Raw genomic sequence first — 20,311 nt, forward strand, 5'->3', positions numbered from 1 at the left:
TAACTTGGTTAAACAGTAGGTCGTTTGTTTTGTTTTGTTTTTATATTGTTATTCAGAGATTTTCTTAATGCCACTGCTGTTCCCCCAACCCCTCTCCCACCATTTTGTGTCCAATTTGCCATGCTTGTATGGACTTGAAGATTCTAATGGAGTTTGTTGAGGCAGACTTTCTACGACAGGATGCTCTTCCTGTCACCAACTTTTGTTTGTTTCCCAGCAACGTAATATTTCCCCAATGGCTGGACAGAAGACTGGCAACAAACAACATAGCATATATGATGATGCTACTCATTTATAACCACCACATGATGTTAAGATAAACACACACATATATATACGATGGGCTTCTTCCAGTTTCCATCTACTAAAATCCACACATAAGGCTTTTGTTGGCCAGGTCTGTAGCAGAAGACACTTGCCCAATGTAGTTAGTACACAGTGAGATGAGATTGAACCTGAGACTAAATAGTTAGGAAGCAAGTTTCTCAATCACACACGCCATGCCTGTGCTTACTGTAACCTTTTACAGTAAGTATATTATCTCTTTATGTGAGATCTGAATTTCAGCTCCATGTATGAGTGTAACTTGACTAACAGGATTACTTGTACATTACTTTCAAAATACAATGATGACTTTTTCAGTTTCCATTTAATTTATCAGTAACCATGTTAAAAACTTTGTTTTAATACCTTACATAAAACATAACACGTGTTTGGTAAAAAATAAAACATGAATGACATATGCATACTGCTAACTTTTAATCAAAACGTAGATGAAGACTAATATCTTACCTTGCTGTTGGTATTATGCATAAAAGATTATTGAAAAATCATATAAAACTACATTCAGAGTATGTGTATAAGCAAAGCTATATTAAGAAAAAGTCATCATAGTTGTTACCTGTCATTTAATGTCTGTCTTCCATGCTGTAATGGGCTGGACAGTTTGACAAGAGCTGGCAAGCCTTAGGAATGTGCCATGCTCTTCTATCTGTCTTGACAGTTTTTACAGCTGGATGCTCTTCCTAACTCCAAAAACTTTACAGAAATGTAAATGGATATTGTGTTTAGACACAGGCTCCATCCCAAAGCCATTCCATTTTATAGATGCAAATATAAAGATACTTCAAAATTTGCAAATCAGGAATTTCAGGTAAGGGACTCTCAACTGTGCTAACTTCTAATATAAACAAAAAATAGTCAGGATTAACAAAAGAAAAGAATACTTTACCATTGATGTAAGTAACAGAGTTTTCTTCAAATATTGCCTCATGACTTTTGCTCATTTTTGATTCCTCTCTGGAGTCTGAGGGCCATTCAAATAGCTCTTCTTTAACAATTCCTGACAAAACTTTCAGGAAGCAATGAGATTCTGAATGGGAATGGATGCTGCTCCCTTGACTTTCATTCCAGCAGAGGATCATCAGGTTATATTTGCCATTTCCTTCATCTACAAGATTTCTAGTATATCTGTAAAGAAAAGAAAAAAAGCTGTATCACTATATCAGCCAACTTACTGGATGTTGTTAACACTGCTGGTCACAACGCACTTCCTTGCATTGTTGTTGCTTTCAAATGATACCATCCTGTTGTTTAGGTGGGCAGCACAATGCTGCCCTTGAATGGGATGCCAGTCTATCACAGGATTACCAATTTTACAGATGAGTTGGCTGGAGCAACATGAAATGAAGTATTTTGCTCAAGAACACAATGCATCACTGGACTGGCAATCAAACCCAAACCACAATACTGACAAATACATGTAACAAATTACAGATGCAGCAACTTGGACTGTAAGTTATGGTAACGTTAAAATCTCTGACTATTAAAAGATATACATAGGGTTGGCCAAAAGTCCTTTTGGTTTTTGGTAACACTAAACTTCAAGCACTTTACTAAGTTGCTAACTTCAGTGTGTCCCTTGTGAATATGCACTTGTTAGATACTTGATACTCCAGTGTAGTTTGATATGAACTTGTGAGAAGACAGGTTGTATTTTGTGTGCTAGGGATCACCCAGGAAATGGAGAACCAAAACAAACATTATCAACAACTCATGGTTTTGTATTTCAAAAAAGGTAAGCCAAGTGGCAGAAAACTGCAGGAAGACATGCACTGTATACAAAGAGGATGCAGTTGTAGAATATGTCTGCCAAAAGTGGTTTCCAAGATTTTTATCAGGAAATTTCTTGGTTCAAGATACACCTTGCTCTGGTCAGCCAACCAAGATTAACAGTGCAAAATGAAAGATTTAGTCGATACCAAGCCACACTATCTGACCAGGACAATCACAGATGTTCTCCAGATATCCAAACCAAGTGTTGAAAATCATTTGCCTCTACTTAGTTACATCAGCAGGCTTGATGTTTGGTCCCACACTAATTGAATGCAGCTAACCTCATCCAAAAGATTTTCATCTGCAATTTGTTGCAGAAACATGAAGAAAATGATCTGACCAGGACAATCACAGATGTTCTCCAGATATCCAAACCAAGTGTTGAAAATCATTTGCCTCTACTTAGTTACATCAGCAGGCTTGATGTTTGGTCCCACACTAATTGAATGCAGCTAACCTCATCCAAAAGATTTTCATCTGCAATTTGTTGCAGAAACATGAAGAAAATGATCCTTCTTTTGAAGAGAATGGGGACAGGAGACGAAAAATAGATCATCTATAACAATATGAAGTGCAAACAATCATAGGGGAAGCACAGCGAACCACCACAAACAACATTCAAAACAAGATTTCATTTGAAATAGGTTATGCTTTCAATCTGGTGGGACAGAAGAATGTTGTGTTTCTACCCATGGACAGGACTGTCAATTTGAACATGTACTGTGACCAGCTGGATAAATTAAACACAACAATCCACTAGAAGCATCCAGTATTTGCTAATCATAAGAGCATTGTCTTTCATCACGACAATTCCAGACTGCACACCATTTGCAGACACAGCAAGAGTTACTCGGGCTTGGCTGGGAAGTCTTGCCATACTTTCCATATTTGTCCAACCTTGCACCTTCAGATTTCCACTTGTTTTGGTCTCTTCAAAATTCATTGAATGGACAGACCTTGAACTTTGAAAATGAAGAAAAAATTCATCTGGAAGAGCTTTTCACCAGTAAAGACAGGACACTCTTTCAGCTGGAAATAATGAATCTGCCCACAAGATAGCAAAAGATACTGAACAAAATGGTGAGTATATCATTGACTGAATAAATCGGTCTGTGAATTTTTGTTAAAAAGAAAAACAATAAAAAAACAATGGACATTTTGGCCAACCTAATTAAAACAAAATCTCTGACACTTGTAAATAATTTATACACACCAAGGGTGTCTAATATATATAGACGTACCATTTTAATAATGTTAACTTCATTGGCTGGGTTAATGCTTAATTGTAGAATGATTTATGTCTTCTAAGGAGGATACCTCATATGAACGGGTAACTAATACTTCTCTGATTATATTTCTAATTAATGAGTAGACTGCACACATGTTTCAATAAATTTTCAATATAATCAAGGCTTTACAGTAACATACTGGTTGTAGACATTGTTGTTGTTGTTGTTGTTGATAGTAATGTTGACCAATTAAAATCTCATTATTATTCATATTAAAATGTAATTTTCACTGAGACAATAATTTAAATATGATCACTTTAATGCAGGTGATTGGTCACATAGAGTTGATCTTGTAAGGATTAATAAGAAGGCAGCTGCAATAATTGATTTAACTAAATGAACAGGCATAGCTGTGTGGTTAAGAAGTTTGGTTTACAGTCATATGATTCTGGATTCAATTTCACCTTCAACAAGTATCTTCTTCCATAACCTCATCATCATTTAACATTTGCCCTCCATGCTGTCATGGGTTGGACATCAGTATCCATTATTTAATCTCAGGCTTCTGAGTGAAATTTGGGATAAAAACTGCAGGAGTCCACTGGATGGTATATACATAAGTGTGTGTGTGTGTGTGTGTGTGTGTGTGTGTGTGTGTGTGTGTGTGATTGATGCAAGACATGAAGATCAGCGAAAATATTGCTGATAAACAGGTGCATCAAACAAAATAATACTTTGTAGTGTTTATTCCACCCGAGTAATACTGACAATCCCTGGTCACTCTCACCATTAGGAAAACAGTGCGTCAGAAACTGGCTCATTAGGAACCTACGACCAACACCACCTTTTGATTGACTCCCTCTATGCAGTAGATTTTAATTTGATCAGAAATGGTAATGACCTGGGCTATGATGACACTGATAGATGAAATTTCAAGAGGTGCTGAACTCTGTATCTGTATGACATCACCGATTACTAACACTATGTGGAGCATAGGTTTTGTGCATCTTGAATTACAAAAAGATTAAAGAGGTGATTTACAAGTGAGTCTGTAATGAGTGTGATAGTGACAATATTGTGATCCAAAGTTCAAGATAAAGAACTCTGTACTGTTGTACTCTAATAAACAGCTGTTCTGTGCTGGCAGACATATGGAGTAATCTTAGATGATTTACTGTTGGTAGTGTTGTTGTTACTGTCATTATCAGATTCATTATTTCAGCTTCTGGTTGTTAGTTTCAATTTATCTCAATATCTTATATTCTTGTATTCTGTGAAGAACTGTGTCAGTCAAGTCATAGGTTCCCGATGGGCCAACCATTGATACACTGAATTTCTAATGGTGAAAGATGACATGCTGCACATGAAAGCTATCTTCCCATCTAATCTTCCTTTGATGTCGCTGCACCTCTTATGTGTCCATAGCTTACACTGGGTACATTTTATGGAGTTTCTACCTCCACCTTTTCTACAGATCGAGCAGGGGTGTGTGATGAGTTTGCCTTCCTACTTACTAGAACTTTGGTCTTTGCTACATTGATTCTAAGCTTCGCTTCCACACCCGAAATTTCTTCCCTAGTTCTGGTAGTGATTCTGCTATGAGGGCCTGGTCATCAGCATAGAGGAGTTCCCAGGGGCAACTCGTCTTGAATTCCTCTGTTATTGCCTGGAGGACTATGATGAATAAAAGGGGACTTAGGGCTGATCCTTGGTGGACCCCTTCTTCTACCCGAAATTCTTCACTATACTCATTGCCGATCCTAACCTTACTAATGGCCTCTCTGTATAGGGCCTGTACAGCCCTTATTAACAATTCGTCTATCTCCAGTTTCCACATGGCACACCAGATATGGGATCGGAGGTCCCTGTCAAAGGCTTTCTTCAAGTCCACAAATGTTAAGTATAGGGGTTTATCTTTAGTTAGGTATTTCTCCTGTAGTTGTCAAATCAGGAATATAGGATCAGTGGTGCTTCTACCTGGTATATACACATGTATACACACACACAAATATATACACACAGACACACACACTCACACATATGTAAATGCATATATATATAAGTAAGATTCAGTTGAATTAGATACTTAAATTTAGGCACCTTGTTAGGTCAGAATAATATACACACACAACAATATTATGTAAATATCAAACTTAGTACAGAGGTACCTGTAGGAATGGTATTCTTGCAGTGTGTGTATACAATTAGAAGCAGCTGAGTGAAGAAATCCACTCTTGAGCTATTCAAACATCAATATCTATAAAACACAAGATGTTTGTGTGTGTGTGTACGTGATGTGGGTTATGCACGTCCACAAATTAGCACGCATGTCGCTCCAATTTTAGGAGGACATTGTTCATGACCCTAGCTGTGTTTTTGTCAACTTTTTCTCACAGAGGCACCCGCGTATAGCTGTAAAAATCGATAAACTTTTACCAATTTTGAAGTTTGTTGACATGGCGAAGTCAAATCTGTGCGTACGCGCGTGAAGGAGAGAGAGCAAGAGAGAGAGAGAGAAAGAAAGAAAGAGAGGGAGAAAGAAAGAAAGAGAGAGAAAGAAAGAAAGAGAGAGAGAAAGAAAAAAGAGAGAAAGAAAGAAATAGTGTGTTTGTGACAAGGGGAGAAACAGAGTGTTTGCCAAGCGTCTAAAAAAAAAAAATGAAAAAGTGGAAGAGGGAGACAAAGCGGATAAGGAAAAAAAAATTTCTCTCACCAAGACAGCGTCTAACAAAAAAAAAAAAAAAGGAACGAACAAGTGGAAGAGGGAGACAAAGCGTATTACGAAAGAAAATGTAGCGAAGGAAGACAGAGTAAAATGCATTTATTTTCTTAAACATGAGATATAGTTTCAAATATAAGATGTTTTTGAAAGACACTATATTCTATAATAAGATTATATAATATATTTATTTTAAATCATTTATTTATTTTAAATCGTTCATCTCACACATACGCACATATACTACTTTGGGAGCGAAAGAGTTTTGTTTATATTTCACAACTATGAAACAAAAACGTATGTAACAATTTGTCAGTCACCCCCCCCCCCCCCCCCAACCCATTTTTCGGACCACAAAAAGGGTTTGGTAATTTTTCAGATTAACACCCGCACAATTTCCACTAGGGTGTTACGGTTAGGATTAGGATTAGGGTTAGAGTTACGGTTTTAGGGTCAGAGTTAGGGTTAGGGTTTAGGGTTAGGGTTAGAGTTAACATAGAAGGGACAGGCTCCTTATTTTTTGGTTAAGGTTGTTGGTAAGCTTTCCTAAGTTACTCCAATCCAGATCCCCAATGCAAACCTTCAGATCAACCTTCTCCTATGCAGATCTCTAATGCAACATTTAAAAAAAGAGTCAATAAGTGAAAATAACCAATAAACTGATTCCTTATGGGATTTCCCAATCAAATTTCCAGCAAACCATTTTCAGCCAAACCAATTTCAACGGATTTCGCTCAAATCTGATGTCGATGTTACTTATTTTGGTTTGAAATAAAGGATTTAATCATTTAATAATCCTAGCTTAATCCCGAGCAGCGCCAGGTTATACTGCTAGTGTACATTATATTAAATGTATTGTCCATAATATTTACAAAGGGCAGATTCCAAGACAGGTGAATAAAAATATGTTTAACAGTAGAGGTACAGGTGTCGATCCATTATGGCCATTTCTAACGACTCCTTTAATTGAGTAATGTCAACTGAAATAGCAGCAGAATGACTGTAAATGTTTTTTTGTTCTGTGGATTTTAAACTTTATTAAATCATTTTGAATGTCCTTTATTTTGGAAATTGATGAATTCATCTGACGAAAATGGTTTCTTTACAATGATGTAAATGTTTTCATTAATAATTAAAGTAGTGGTTAGAAATGGCCATAATGGATTGAAACTTGTCCCTCTCCTGTTACTCATTTATATTACACACACACACACACTCCTATATGTGTGTCTTTGTGACTGTGTTTTCCCTCTACCACCACTTGACAACTGGTGTTGGTTTGTTTAGATCCCTTCAACATAGCAGTTCAGCAAAAGAGTCCAATGGAATAATAACCAGACTTTAAAAATAAGAATCAGTACTGAAATGACGATGAGAGAGTGAATCCAATTTAGAAGATAGATCAGGACCAATAACATTACAAATACAGCATTGACTGCAGTCCAACAATGTTAAACAATCCGCAGGAGCCCCTGTTCATGTGACAACAGTACTCAATGCAGGGGCGAATGTGAACTTATAAGGATAAAGAATAGTGTCAGGAGTGAGATAACTCCTCAAATGAAGGAGTGAGCCTACCTTCATTGCAGCCGATTTGGCAATAGATTCAATGTAAGTCCTCCAAGTAAAATCATTACAGAAAGTCACTTCTATGAGATGAAGAGAACGACTCTCAGGGAAGTCAGTACCATCCATCGAAACCGAGGCAAGAAAGGATGTGTGAAGTGATTAATTGAGAGAAGTTTAGGTTTCGATGGATTGAAAACATTACAAGCCATTTCCTACCCCACTCGAAGATCATTCTCAAGGTTAGCGGTGATCTCAACCTTATCAGACAAGTTGTCAGATTTGTCCAAACAAGTGTTCTGCCTCCTAAATGCATTGAAGCATTTGCATCTGATATGAACTCAGATCCAAATGGGCTGGCAATGCAATACTGTAACCAAACAGCCATATGATTCCATCTACCAGAAACATGGTATATAGTCTCAGATAAACATGTGACATTTACTTTATAAAACAATGTTCATGTTGACCTTATTATGCAAAAATTAATTACTAAGCATTATTCTACACAGCAATATAATTTGATTAAAATTTGAAAATAGTAGATATGTCTCTTTTGTTATCATCCTAACCGAGACCAATTCTGACTATGATACAAGAATCCTGCTTTAAAGTAATCTAAATTAAAATTCTCCATCAAAATTTATGTTCCAAACACCAGTTTCATAATATCAACTTTATAATGTCAAAGCTGTTCACTAACTTTTTCACATTTTGAAAATTAATTTAAAAAATGGCAATGGTTTTCAATAAAAATACACAACCAAAAGAGACAAAACAAACAGGTTTTAAATAATACATGTGTCTCTCTTGTTCTCACTCTCTCCTCCTCTCATTCTCACCCTTTTCTATGTCTACTCCTACCATTCTCTCTCTTCTTTCTCTCTCAGTCCTGGTGTTACCTGTTCATGGAAACACAGCTAGGTCACTTCAAATAAAGAACAAAGTGATTAGTCTGAGAGTTAATGTTTTATGCTTTTGATACAATAAATTGTTTACAATAAAACATATTGACACTCAGGTTTAACACACTTTGTTTTTAATAACGATGATGATGATAATAATAATAATAATAATAATAATAATAATATTTTTAATTTAGTTTAAATAAGCATTGTTATTTTGATTTCCACCACCTCTATCACCACAATAATATTTATATCTAGAGAGGAGATGTGAGGATAAACTAAAGGGAGAGAGGAGTAAAAATTAATTTGGAATGAATGATGCAATAAAGAAAATAAAAAGCAAAAACAAGAAACATGCATAAATTTAAATGGTCATGTTGATAGAATTCCATAGGAGGAAAGGTGTGCAAGAAAAGATTCTGCAAACTGAGCCAACTAACAGAAGACCTAAAGGGCAGACAACAAACAGGATGGTATGATAATATCCATAGTCTTAATTGGTCATGCTTAGGGGTAGAGCAGTTGATTTTAATGATGGTTGCTTCTGGCAGAACCCTATGTAGGAAGTGCCTGAGGACTGTACCCACAACAGCTTACTTAAGAATAAGGGGTGGTGAAAATGGATGAATCTTTTATCTTTCATTTGTTTCAGTCATCAGACTGAATTCCTGCCCCAACACTGTTTTGAAGAGTCAAATGAGTCGACCCCAGTACATTTTTTTTCAAGCCTGAAACTTATTCTATCGGTATCTTTTGATGAACTGTTAAGTTACAGGACGTAAGCAAACAAACAATGGATGTTAAGTTACAGGGACATAAACAATGAATGCTGGAGACGAGCACAAATACAAACACACATGCATGCCATACACACATAACACACACGTGGCTGCGTGGCAAGAAGTTTGCTTCCCAACTACATGGTTCCAGGTTCAGTCCCACTGTGTGACACCTTGAGCAAGTGTCTTCTGCTACATAGCCCTGGGTTGACCAAAGCCTTGTGAGTGGATTTGGTAGACGAAAACAGAAAGAAGCCTATTAAGAGCATCCAGCTGTAGAAACCACACCAAATCAAACTGGAGTCCGGTGCAGCTCCCCAGCTTGCCAGTTTTCAGTCAAACTGTCCAACCCATGCCAGCATGGAAACAGATGTTAAATGATGATGATGACGATGGTGTGTGTGTGTGTGTGTTTGTCCCCCACCACAGCATGACAACCAGTGCTAGTGTGTCGAAGTTCCTGTAACTTAACAGTTCAGCAAAAGAGACTGGTAGAATAAGTACCAGGCTTCACAAAATAGTAATAAGTACCAGGGTCGACAAGTTCAACTAAAATTCTTCAAACCAGTGCCCCAGCATGGATGCAGTCTAATGATTGAAACAAAAACAAGTAAATGGTTACTTAACCTGCTAAAAATAGCAGCTAAATTTTCCTTCAAATCTGACTATATTTAAAAACAAAAGGACTCATTCCCACTGCGTGGCACCTTGGGCAAGTGTCTTCTACTATAGCCTCAGGCCGACCAAAGCCTTGTGAGTGGATTTGGTAGACGGAAACTGAAAGAAGCCTGTCGTATATATATGTATATATGTTTGTGTGTCTGTGTCTGTCCCACCACCATCGCTTGACAACTGATGGTGGTGTGTTTACGTCCCCGTAACTTAGTGGTTCAGCAAAAAGAGACTGATAGAATAAGTACTAGGCTTCCAAAGAATAAGTTTTGGGGTCGATTTGCTCGACTAAAGGCGGTGCTCCAGCATGGCTGCAGAAAAATGACTGAAACAAGTAAAAGAGTAAAGACTAAAGAGATAGTGGATAATGTATTCTGATTTACATACTACTTGATACAATCTGAAAGTTGTGACCACCCCACCTTTGTATCAAGTAGTATGAAAGTCAGAATACATTATCCACTACGTCCTTTAAACAAAGATATGTTTTATCAGGGCTGACTTATTTACCTCATATTTGCTCACCACCAGCAAATATGAGGTAGAATCTATGTCAAGCATGGGCCCCCTTTTTTCAAGAAGTGGGCTGCATAAGACAAGGTTCTTCATCAGGTGAGGTGCACTGCTAAAATAAGTCAAGGTAATTTTTTGTTAAGCATGTCATCCAGAAAGTGGTACAGGCCATAGTTTACCCGTGACAGATCTATACAGTTACCTGACTTGCTAGAAATAGGAACCGAATCACCTACGAATATTGAGAAAAGGACCTGAAAAAATGGGATGCTTTTGATCATAGGATTGTGCAACCTGGCTTGACATGGGGCAGGGTTAAACAACAACCACATCTAGCCACCATCACAATCAGTAACAGCAACTGTGTCACTACCACCAACACCACAACAACAAGAGTTCAACTGCATTATTACCATCACTCTAAACAACAAGAGTTCAGTGGCACTAACACCACCATTACCAACAACAAAAGTTCAACTGCATCAAAATAACCATTGCATCAGCAGCATCACCACTACTACAAACAACAAAAAGCAAATTCACCAACAACTTCCTCAGTTTTTTGCTAACATAACCAACATCATTATCATCATCACCAACATTATCAGTGCTAACAGCAAAAAGCATCTCTAGTAGTAGCAACAGCTGCAGCACTGCCACCACCACCTTTATCACTATTACTATAACTGCCACCACCACTATCATTGCCACCATAAACCACCCCAATGACAGTCACCACTATCATCACCACCACCACCACCAACAACAACAACAACAACAACCATCACCAACACCACCACCATGACCACAACCATCGTCACCACCAATAACAAAAACAACACCATGGCCATCACTACCGCCACAGCCATACAAACACCACCACAAAGAAAACCAAGTGGCAATGGCATATTTCAATATAGGCTAATTGAAATGTTTATATCAAATTATATTTGAATTTATAGAAGGGAAAGAAAATGTAAAGGAGTAGCGAAGTTGAGAGAGGGGAAGTAGGAGGGCAGGAATAGTTAGTTTATACATGTTTAGGGGGTTAATTTATAGATAATGTTTACAGAGGAAATGGAACTAGAACTTACTGCTGCTGAAAGTGATTAACAAAAAGTGGAGAGAGAGAGAAAGATAAGGGAAAGAAAGAGAGAGAGAGAGGAAAGAAGAGAGAAGGGGTGGGGAGAGGGAGAGAGTCAAGATAATAATAATAATAAATGACAGTAACTACTTTGTTAGCGGTCAATTCAGGTATGACCTTTCAGAAACTAGGGTTTATTGAAGGGTTAACAAATGATGGAGGATTAAGATACAGTTCACCCATATATTCTCAGAAATGAAAAAAAAAAGAAAAAAAAGACCAATGTATCTGATGGTGATGGTGATAATGATGAGAATTTTGGACATTGGCACAAATCTTCGGAATGGAAGGAGGTACTGGCACTTATCTCCTTCCTGACCTTATTTCTAATTAATTTTGAAAAGAATAAATTTTGAATAATTTCGTAAAATCCAATAAAATAATATGTGGTTCCCTCTAGAGATGGCAATTAATACAAGGCATATAACCACCCACTTAGACTTAGATCTAAAAATTTGAAGGGTACAGGCCTTATATTGACTCAAATAGGTATTTTTATTTTATTGACCCCTGTAAAAATAAAAGGAAAAAAAAAATCGACATCAGTGTGATTTGAACTTGAAGGGCTACAACTAGATACTGCCAAATATTTCCTTTGATACTCTATCAATTCTACCAAGTTATTCTGGAATTAACCATTCCAGACGCTTTCATTCTGGACTGAGGTTCTGATTATTAATCTTTCATTAGCCCTGTTTCTGGTGAAATATCTGAGGTGTTTTACTTAATTTTGAAAATAATCTGTTTCTTTCATACCAGCATGATTTAGTAGTGGTGATGGTAAAAGGAGGATGGCAAATTCGATATTTGCATATAATTTGCTAAATGCTCTTTCTGCTATTAACCACTCATCTATGTAATCAAAATGGAACCATCATCATCAGATAGGCAAATTAAGGCATGCAGTGGAATACAAGACACCCGGTGAGCTTTTTGATTTCTTGACTACAGAAGTGAGTAAGCTATGACCCTTTAACATTCAGATTCCTCTGTTCAAATGTAAAGCTTAGACATTCACAATTTTTTTTAATTAATCATGCATTATCTCATAGCTTTGAGATTTTGATGATGTGATTGTTTATTTTCAGAATGACTTTGTAGGGTAGGTGTGACAGGCCTGATCCGGATGGCTCAACCATAAAATAGGTGGAATATTTGGGTCAGAATGGCTAGTTTAAATGCTAAAGGATTAAAATAATTGAAGTCAATCACTTGACACTGATCACCCTTTGTCTCACATTTGTCGATTTACATAGTTTTATACCCTAATAAGTCCTGCTGAAGCTTTGCTTTATCTTGCAAAATTCACTCCATGCCCATGTTTCTTCCTACAAATAAGGATATTGACTTGTGTTCAAGCTGAACATCAACCAAATCATTCTCATCAGTCAGGTGTGGAGGTGAGTAGCAAAATTCATGGGCATTGCCAAGACACTCCTGATTAACACTTAAAAAATATATTGAGGTATAGGTGCATTTTTCTGAATAAGTCATTCAAAAAAGTACAGGACTCAATCCATTACTGGATTATTTATCTTAATTCAGTTCTGATCTTCTTGGTCTCACACTTAAACTCTGTTAAGACACACTCCATGTTTCATTCATCAGGGGCTGGTAAACTATAATAATCAACATTAGATCTTCCCTGTAAAAATTAAATATTACGTGAGTTGAGAAAGTGTATAATCTATGACCAAAGCTTTAAAAAATAAATCCTGAAGTTAATTTGTTTAACTAAAAATCCCTTGAAGGCAGTGCCCCAGCATGGCCACAATCAGAAGACTGAAACAAGTAAAAGATAAAACATAAGATAACATAGTCCAACTGGATTGTCACAACTGGAATGTTTTTGACCATAGCACTACTTAATCAAAGTTGACCTTGTAATAAATAATACCAAGCAAACCGCTTTAACATCCGTCTCCTAACTAAATGTAAACAAAAATGTTTTTGAGTTTCATTTGTAAACAAAATATTTTTGCTTTATGAATTTGATTTTAATTAAAACATAATAGCATGCATAATGTAGTAGGGTATTTGAAGAAATAAGAAGCAGATGTGTGGCTTAGAAATTCCTCTTACATATTTCCATGTACATTCTATTGTCTTATACAGTTATAATATGTATTGCATATGTATACAGTTCATTCACATGTTCAGGCAGTATTGTATTGTTTATATGAAGACTGACACCTACAAACAAAAGCATATATATGCACACATTCATACAGACACACACACAAGCCACTTAATTATACAGCTATGCATGTATATGAGGGTGGGCAGAAAAGTTCATAGGCTGGCTATGAATGAGTGATGTTAGACCTGTGAAATCTTGTATGCATTAATTTCAACGCTTCTTATTAATAACTGCATTGTTTCTTTCCAGCTAAACTGATATCTTACTGTTCAAAGAAGACTTCAAAAGTAACTAGTAGCAACTTCTCTCGAAAATGGACAAAATCTGGGAAGAGGAACAACTCAGAAGTGTAACTTCACAAAACACATCAACTTTAGAATATCCTGCTACTTATAGTATGCTATGACAACAGGCATTACCTACTTACAGTCAGGTGAACTGGGTACTTTGAGAGCTACATGTCTTTACCATGGATACAGGGCAACACTGGTGCCAGTATATGAACTGCTAATCCCTCAGTTGGTAGTCCTCCTCTCTTTCAGTCATGACTCTCTCTATAGAAGGAAACAAAAACCTATGCATGGATTCATCCTTCTTATCCTGTCCACCAGGAATACGCATTTATGTGCACATGCAAACCAATTTGGGATCCATATGTGCTTACATATGTAGGGTACATATACATGGAACACACTGCCAAACATTAGCAACAGCCATTAGTTGATGGTTGTTGCTGGTGTTTGGCAGTATGTATAGTATGAGAAGGGTTTTACTAGGATTTTGTAATTCTACTATTTGTTAGAAAATATGAAAAAAGCCCACAGGAGCCAAATCAGAGGTTAAGTGGGGGATGAGAGTTGTCTTGTGTTTAGCCAAAAAGTCTCTGTGAAGGCATGTTGCATCAGAGAGGAATATGCAAAGTCACAGTGCAGTATTTAATTTTTGTTTGTCCATACCTCAAAACAACCAGGTAAAACATTTTATTGATCATCTGATCATATGGAACAAATCATGACAAATGATGCCCTTCCAATTAAAAGAGGACAATCAATATTATCTTCACATTTCAATGAGTCCAGTGTTCTTTTCTTTTGGTTTCAGGAACAATGATCTTACCCACACAATAACAGCATTTTTGTGTTGCCATCATAGCTGAATAGATGATGCATTTTATCATCTTATAGGTTTTCAGAAAATGTTCATCAATATTAAAATGCTCAAACAGCTCCTGACTCAGCAACTCATGACTCAGTTTTGTTTTGGTTCCTCTGTCAGTAGAAATGGCACAAAGTTTGTGATATGAGACATCTGAAATTTTTCCTTTGAAATCATATGGCACAAACTTATACTATTGCCTCCTTGTTTGGGAACTTTACAAACCAGGTACCAATTCCCTTTGCACCGTGGCTGCTATTGATGGTCACGGAAGGTCATCCAGATATGGGATCATCTTTCGTGGATATTTCTCCCAATTTGAAATGCTGGCACAGATTCTAACACTATATACTGCTCAAGAAATCTCCACTCCCCAAAGCCAGGCACACAGCTTTATAAAAGTCTCTGTAGAAGTTCTTAATTTGAAACAGAAATTTCACACAAACATGTTGCCTCTCTAAATCTTCCTTATTCAAATGATCATGAAAACTATACACAGACTACTGAGTGATGCAGCATGACATGGCTATTAATATCAAGGTTACCAGTGTACAGCACTGCAGTTGTAAGCACAGAACAGCTGCATACACCAGATAGTTGGCATGCTGTTTTAAAACCTCACTTTATTTCTTTTTGGACAGACCTAACCCACCTACTTACCCACCTGTTATGTATCATCATCATCATCATCATCGTTTAACATCCGCTTTCCATGCTAGCATTTATGCCACTCGATGAACAAAGATATGGTTGAGTTTTCCTACATAAAGACAAGTAAAGCAGGTGTAACACTTTAGCATTCAGATTAATCTGGCAAATGTAACGATTATTCATTCACATTATTTTGAATTACTCATGCGTTATTTTATGGCTTCCAGATTTTTATGACGTTTATTTTTCGAATGACATTGCAGTTACGGAGTGAAAGGCTAGTACCTAACTCACTAGATCATTTCAACCAAATAGCAATACTTCATAGCTAGGAAATATCACATCTAAAAAAAATCAATAAAATCGACATTAATTTCTATGATAATCAATAACATTTTAATAGAGGTAATTCAGTTAAATAACTGAAAAGAAAATGTTTCACCTTGAATAAATAGCTCTATTCAGGAAAATTATTATATGATAGTAAATGGGTACAGGCGTGGCTGTGTGGTAAGTAGCTATAGGCATAGGCGTGGCTGTGTGGTATGTAGCTGTAGGTATAGGGGTGGCTGTGTGGTAAGTAGCTTGGTTGCCAACCACATGGTTCCAGGTTCAGTCCTACTGTGTGGCACGTTAAGCAAGTGTCTTCTATTATAGCCTTGGGCCAATAAAAGCCTTGTGAGTGGATTTGGTAGATGGAAACTGAAAGAAGCCTGTCATATATATATGTATGTATGTGTGTGTGTGTGTGTGTGTGTGTGTGTCTGTGTTTGTCCACCCAGCATTGCTTAACAACTGATGTTGGTGTGTTTACATCCCCATAACTTAGCAGTTCAGCAAAAGGGACTGATAGAATAAGTACTAGGCTTACAAAGAATAAGTTTTGGGGTTGATTTGTTCAACTAAAGCTGGTGCTCCAGCATGGCCGCAGTCAAATGACTGAAGCAAATAACAGACTATTTTTCTTCTTGGTAACAATTATATTTTTAATTAATACCAGTAACTAAGATAAACCCAAAAAAGTTGAGTAATTAGCTCGAAATCAAAAAGCTGTGACAAAGAAAAAAAAACAAAAACTTCACAAAATGTTAATACCCTACATTCTGCCTATACCAACTAATCTTGGAGAACCAGCTTTATCAGTCTCAAGAAAAGGGAAGAAAGAAAAAACAAAAGAAAAGAGATTGTCAATACTATAATGTAGTTCAACTGAAGCACATATCTAAATAGGCAGTAACTCCTTCAAACTTATTTAGATAAGATCATTAAGGAAACAATATCAAAATAATCTGAAGTTGTTTTAAATAATTATAAGGGTTCACAAAATGAATATAAAAATATAAAATGCCATGTAAAATATACTTTAAGACAATTGGTTTAAGACAAAGGGCCTTCTTTTTCTTGATGTAAAAGTAGACGAGTAGAAAGTATTTTGAACTGCTTGGTTAATGGGATGTGATTTTAAACCTTGTTTTATCCTAATTTGTTTTAGCATAAAACATTGGGCCTCACTGAGGTGATGACTTCCGACCGAGACCTTTGGAAATATGTTGTGCGTGAGAAGACCCAGCAAGCCAAGTGAGACCTAAATCCAAGGCCTCTGCCAGGGGTGTAGCCAGCCCACTTATGCGTACCTTTCCTTCATTGGACACTAAACTCCGCTTGCGAAGACCTGTTGAGGCAAGTGAAATGGAAATTGAACTAAACTCGACGACTGGCACCCATGCAATTGTCGTCTCCTTCATTGAACACGAAACTCGGCTTGCGAAGACCTGTTGGGGCAAGCGAAAGCGAAATCGTGATGGCACCTGTAAAGAAATTCGAGCGAGATCGTTCCCAGTGCCACTGGACTGGCTCCTGTGCAGGTGCGTGGTCGTTGCCAGTACCGCCTGACTGGCCTTCGTGCCAATGGCACGTAAAAGCATCCACTACACTCTCGGAGTGGTTGGCGTTAGGAAGGGCATCCAGCTGTAGAAACTCTGCCAAATCAGATTGGAGCCTGGTGTAGCCTTCTGGTTCACCAGTCCTCAGTCAAATCGTCCAACCCATGCTAGCATGGAAAGTGGACGTTAAACAATGATGATGATGATGATGAATAAGATGGTTATATATATAACACCATTTCATCCAACTGAGAGGAATAGGTAGGCATCCTGTTTTTATTTTCTGGGAAGATTACCCATGAAAGACTAATATCATGTCCAAGGTGGAGGAGAATTATTGCTCATTTACAAATGACTATAACAGGCACAGGTGTGGGCTGTGAAGTAAGAAGTTTGTTCCCTGCACCATATGGTCTCAGGTTCAGTCCCAGACTATGACACCTTCAGCAAGTACCTTCTACCAGAGTCTCAAGCTGACCAAAGCCATTTGAATGGATCTGGTAGATGTAAACTAGCTGAAAGAAGCTTGTCATATCTTTTATCTTTTACTTGTTTCAGTCATTAGACTGGCCATGCTGAGGCACCACATTGAAAATTTTTTAGTCAAATGAATCGACCCCAGTTTTATTTTTTTTCAAGCCTGGTACTTATTCTATTGGTTTCTTTTGCTGAACTGCTAAGTTATAGGGACATAAACACACCAACACCAGTTGTCAAGTGGTTGTGGGAGGCAAACACAGGCACAAAGACACACACACATACAACGAGCTTCTTTCAGTTTCTGTTGACCAAATTCACTCACAAGGCTTCAATAGAAGACACTTGCTCAATGTGCTACACAGTGGTCTGAACCCAGAACCATATGGTTGAGAAGGAAGCTTCTTACCTCACAGCTACACATACATATATGTAGTTAAGTATGTGTGTGTGTGTGTGTGTGTGTGTTTGTCTCCTTGTCTTGATTTCATATGAACTATTATATAATAGTTGTAAACAAATGTAACCATCATGCAAGCAATGACATTTGTTTATAAATACAATTAATGCAAACTTTAAATACTTGTGTTATTGGCTGTCAGTTACTAGAATCTCCTCCAACCGTAATAAAGAAAATATTAGATAACCCCAAATCTAAACATTTGAGTGCTAACACAATCATTTATTCTAGTTGGTTAAATATATACTTAGGTGTATATTTTGATATAAGATTATTATATAAGCATCACATGAAACACTTAACACTAGATTTTACAAGGTCAGTAAATATATTTACATACAATGCTTTCCTTTTACTTAATCCTTGATTGTTGTTGTATAGCCCCAGGTCAGCTTTGATCAAGCAGACTTATTATATATAATCAAAGGTATTGCAGTAGTGACCACCCTATTATTGTGTTGAAGGAAACTGTAGAAAAGGAAGACCAAGAAAATATTGGCAGCGGTAGCGAAAGCCAATCTCAGAATACTGAATTTCACAAAAGAGATGATAAAGGACTGCAACAAATGGTGAGACGGTGTGTTGGAAAGGATCCACCTGCCCCATATAAGCAAAGAAAAGCAAATGTAGAAATAATGATAATGATGATGAAGAATGATGAAGATATACTGTACCTAAGACTTCATTATCTTACAAGTCATTCACTCTCTTTAAAGATGGTGGCAGGGTATGATATATATATTTCTAGTAGGTTGAACAAACCATATACAGGAATTTTTTGTAATCAAATAAGTAGGTATATAAATAAAATATATATGCTAAAAAAAACATTAATAATGATAGAGTTTAACAAAAGTAATAACTTACTAACATTTACAAAAAAAAAAAAAAGATAATCAAGTTCAAGAGGGCAAGTTAGCTTTTTGAACTGTAGTTGTTCAAATAACTATTTCATAATTACTTTTAACATTCACAGAGGATCACAACAACAACAACACCTGGCTTTAGATTTATATCAGTGTCAGTTTAAACAGGTGTGGCCACACATACATTCTTTTGTTTAATGTCTGTTTTTCCATGCTTGTACAGGTTGGAAGGAGAATTACTTAAACCAGTATTGTACGAAAGGTTGCTCTCCCTGTCACCAAACTTTCAGTAAGGGTCTTTTTTTAATTTACAGATCTTCAAAAGCACAGCACAAGGTCAGTAATTTTGGCGGAGAGGTAAGTCGATTACATCAACTCCAGTGTTCAACTGGTACATATTTTATCGACCCCAAAAGAACGAAAGGTAAAGTTGACCTTGGCAGAATTTGACCTCAGAATGTAAAGACAGACAAAATATCACTAACCATTTTGCCTGGTGTGCTAATGATTCTGCCAGCTCATCACCTTAACCTCTAGCATTCAGATTAGTTTATTTATTTATGTTGTTTTGAATTAGACATGCATTAACTTGTAATTTTAAGATTTCAATTATGAGATTGTTTACTTTTAGTATGACATAGTAGCATAGGTATAAGAGACTGTATTTTGCCAGTTTGAACATAAAACAAATAGAATATTATGGTTGGATATGGCCAGTTTAAATGCTGAAAGGTTAAAGTGACCAGTCAAAACATCAACAAGGAACGTAACAACAACACCAATTAGATCAGAGACAAGTAGAAATGTAGAATTTCAATATTTGTGCACATATGCAATACACACATACAAGCACTGCACATTGCATGCGACATTGGGATATAATATCTTATAGTTTATTGAAACTGACCCAATAACAGGTTACTCTGGTGTTTCACTGATGTATTGTTAGTTCCTCAGATAACAATAAATTCTATTTCTGCTTGAGGAATCATCAACTCTAAACGAAATTTCTTTCACAAAGTATTGGTTAATAT

The 20,311-nt window shown here is 36.7% G+C and overlaps 1 protein-coding gene across 7 annotated transcripts in view; it reads right to left on the minus strand.

Moving 5' to 3' along the window:
- LOC106883352 (cysteine dioxygenase type 1) overlaps positions 1-20,311 on the minus strand; it is a 53,170-nt gene that overhangs the window by 21,317 nt on the left and 11,542 nt on the right. For all 7 annotated transcript variants that reach the window (XM_089365993.1, XM_089365988.1, XM_089365990.1 and 4 more), the window contains exon 3: positions 1,232-1,470. In XM_089365993.1, coding sequence (XP_089222119.1) covers positions 1,232-1,470 — 239 coding nt within the window. The remainder of the gene's footprint in view (positions 1-1,231; positions 1,471-20,311) is intronic.

This window comes from Octopus bimaculoides, chromosome 18, assembly GCF_046866305.1.
Source record: "Octopus bimaculoides isolate indiv1 chromosome 18, ASM4686630v1, whole genome shotgun sequence".
Taxonomy (NCBI): Eukaryota; Metazoa; Mollusca; class Cephalopoda; order Octopoda; family Octopodidae; genus Octopus; species Octopus bimaculoides.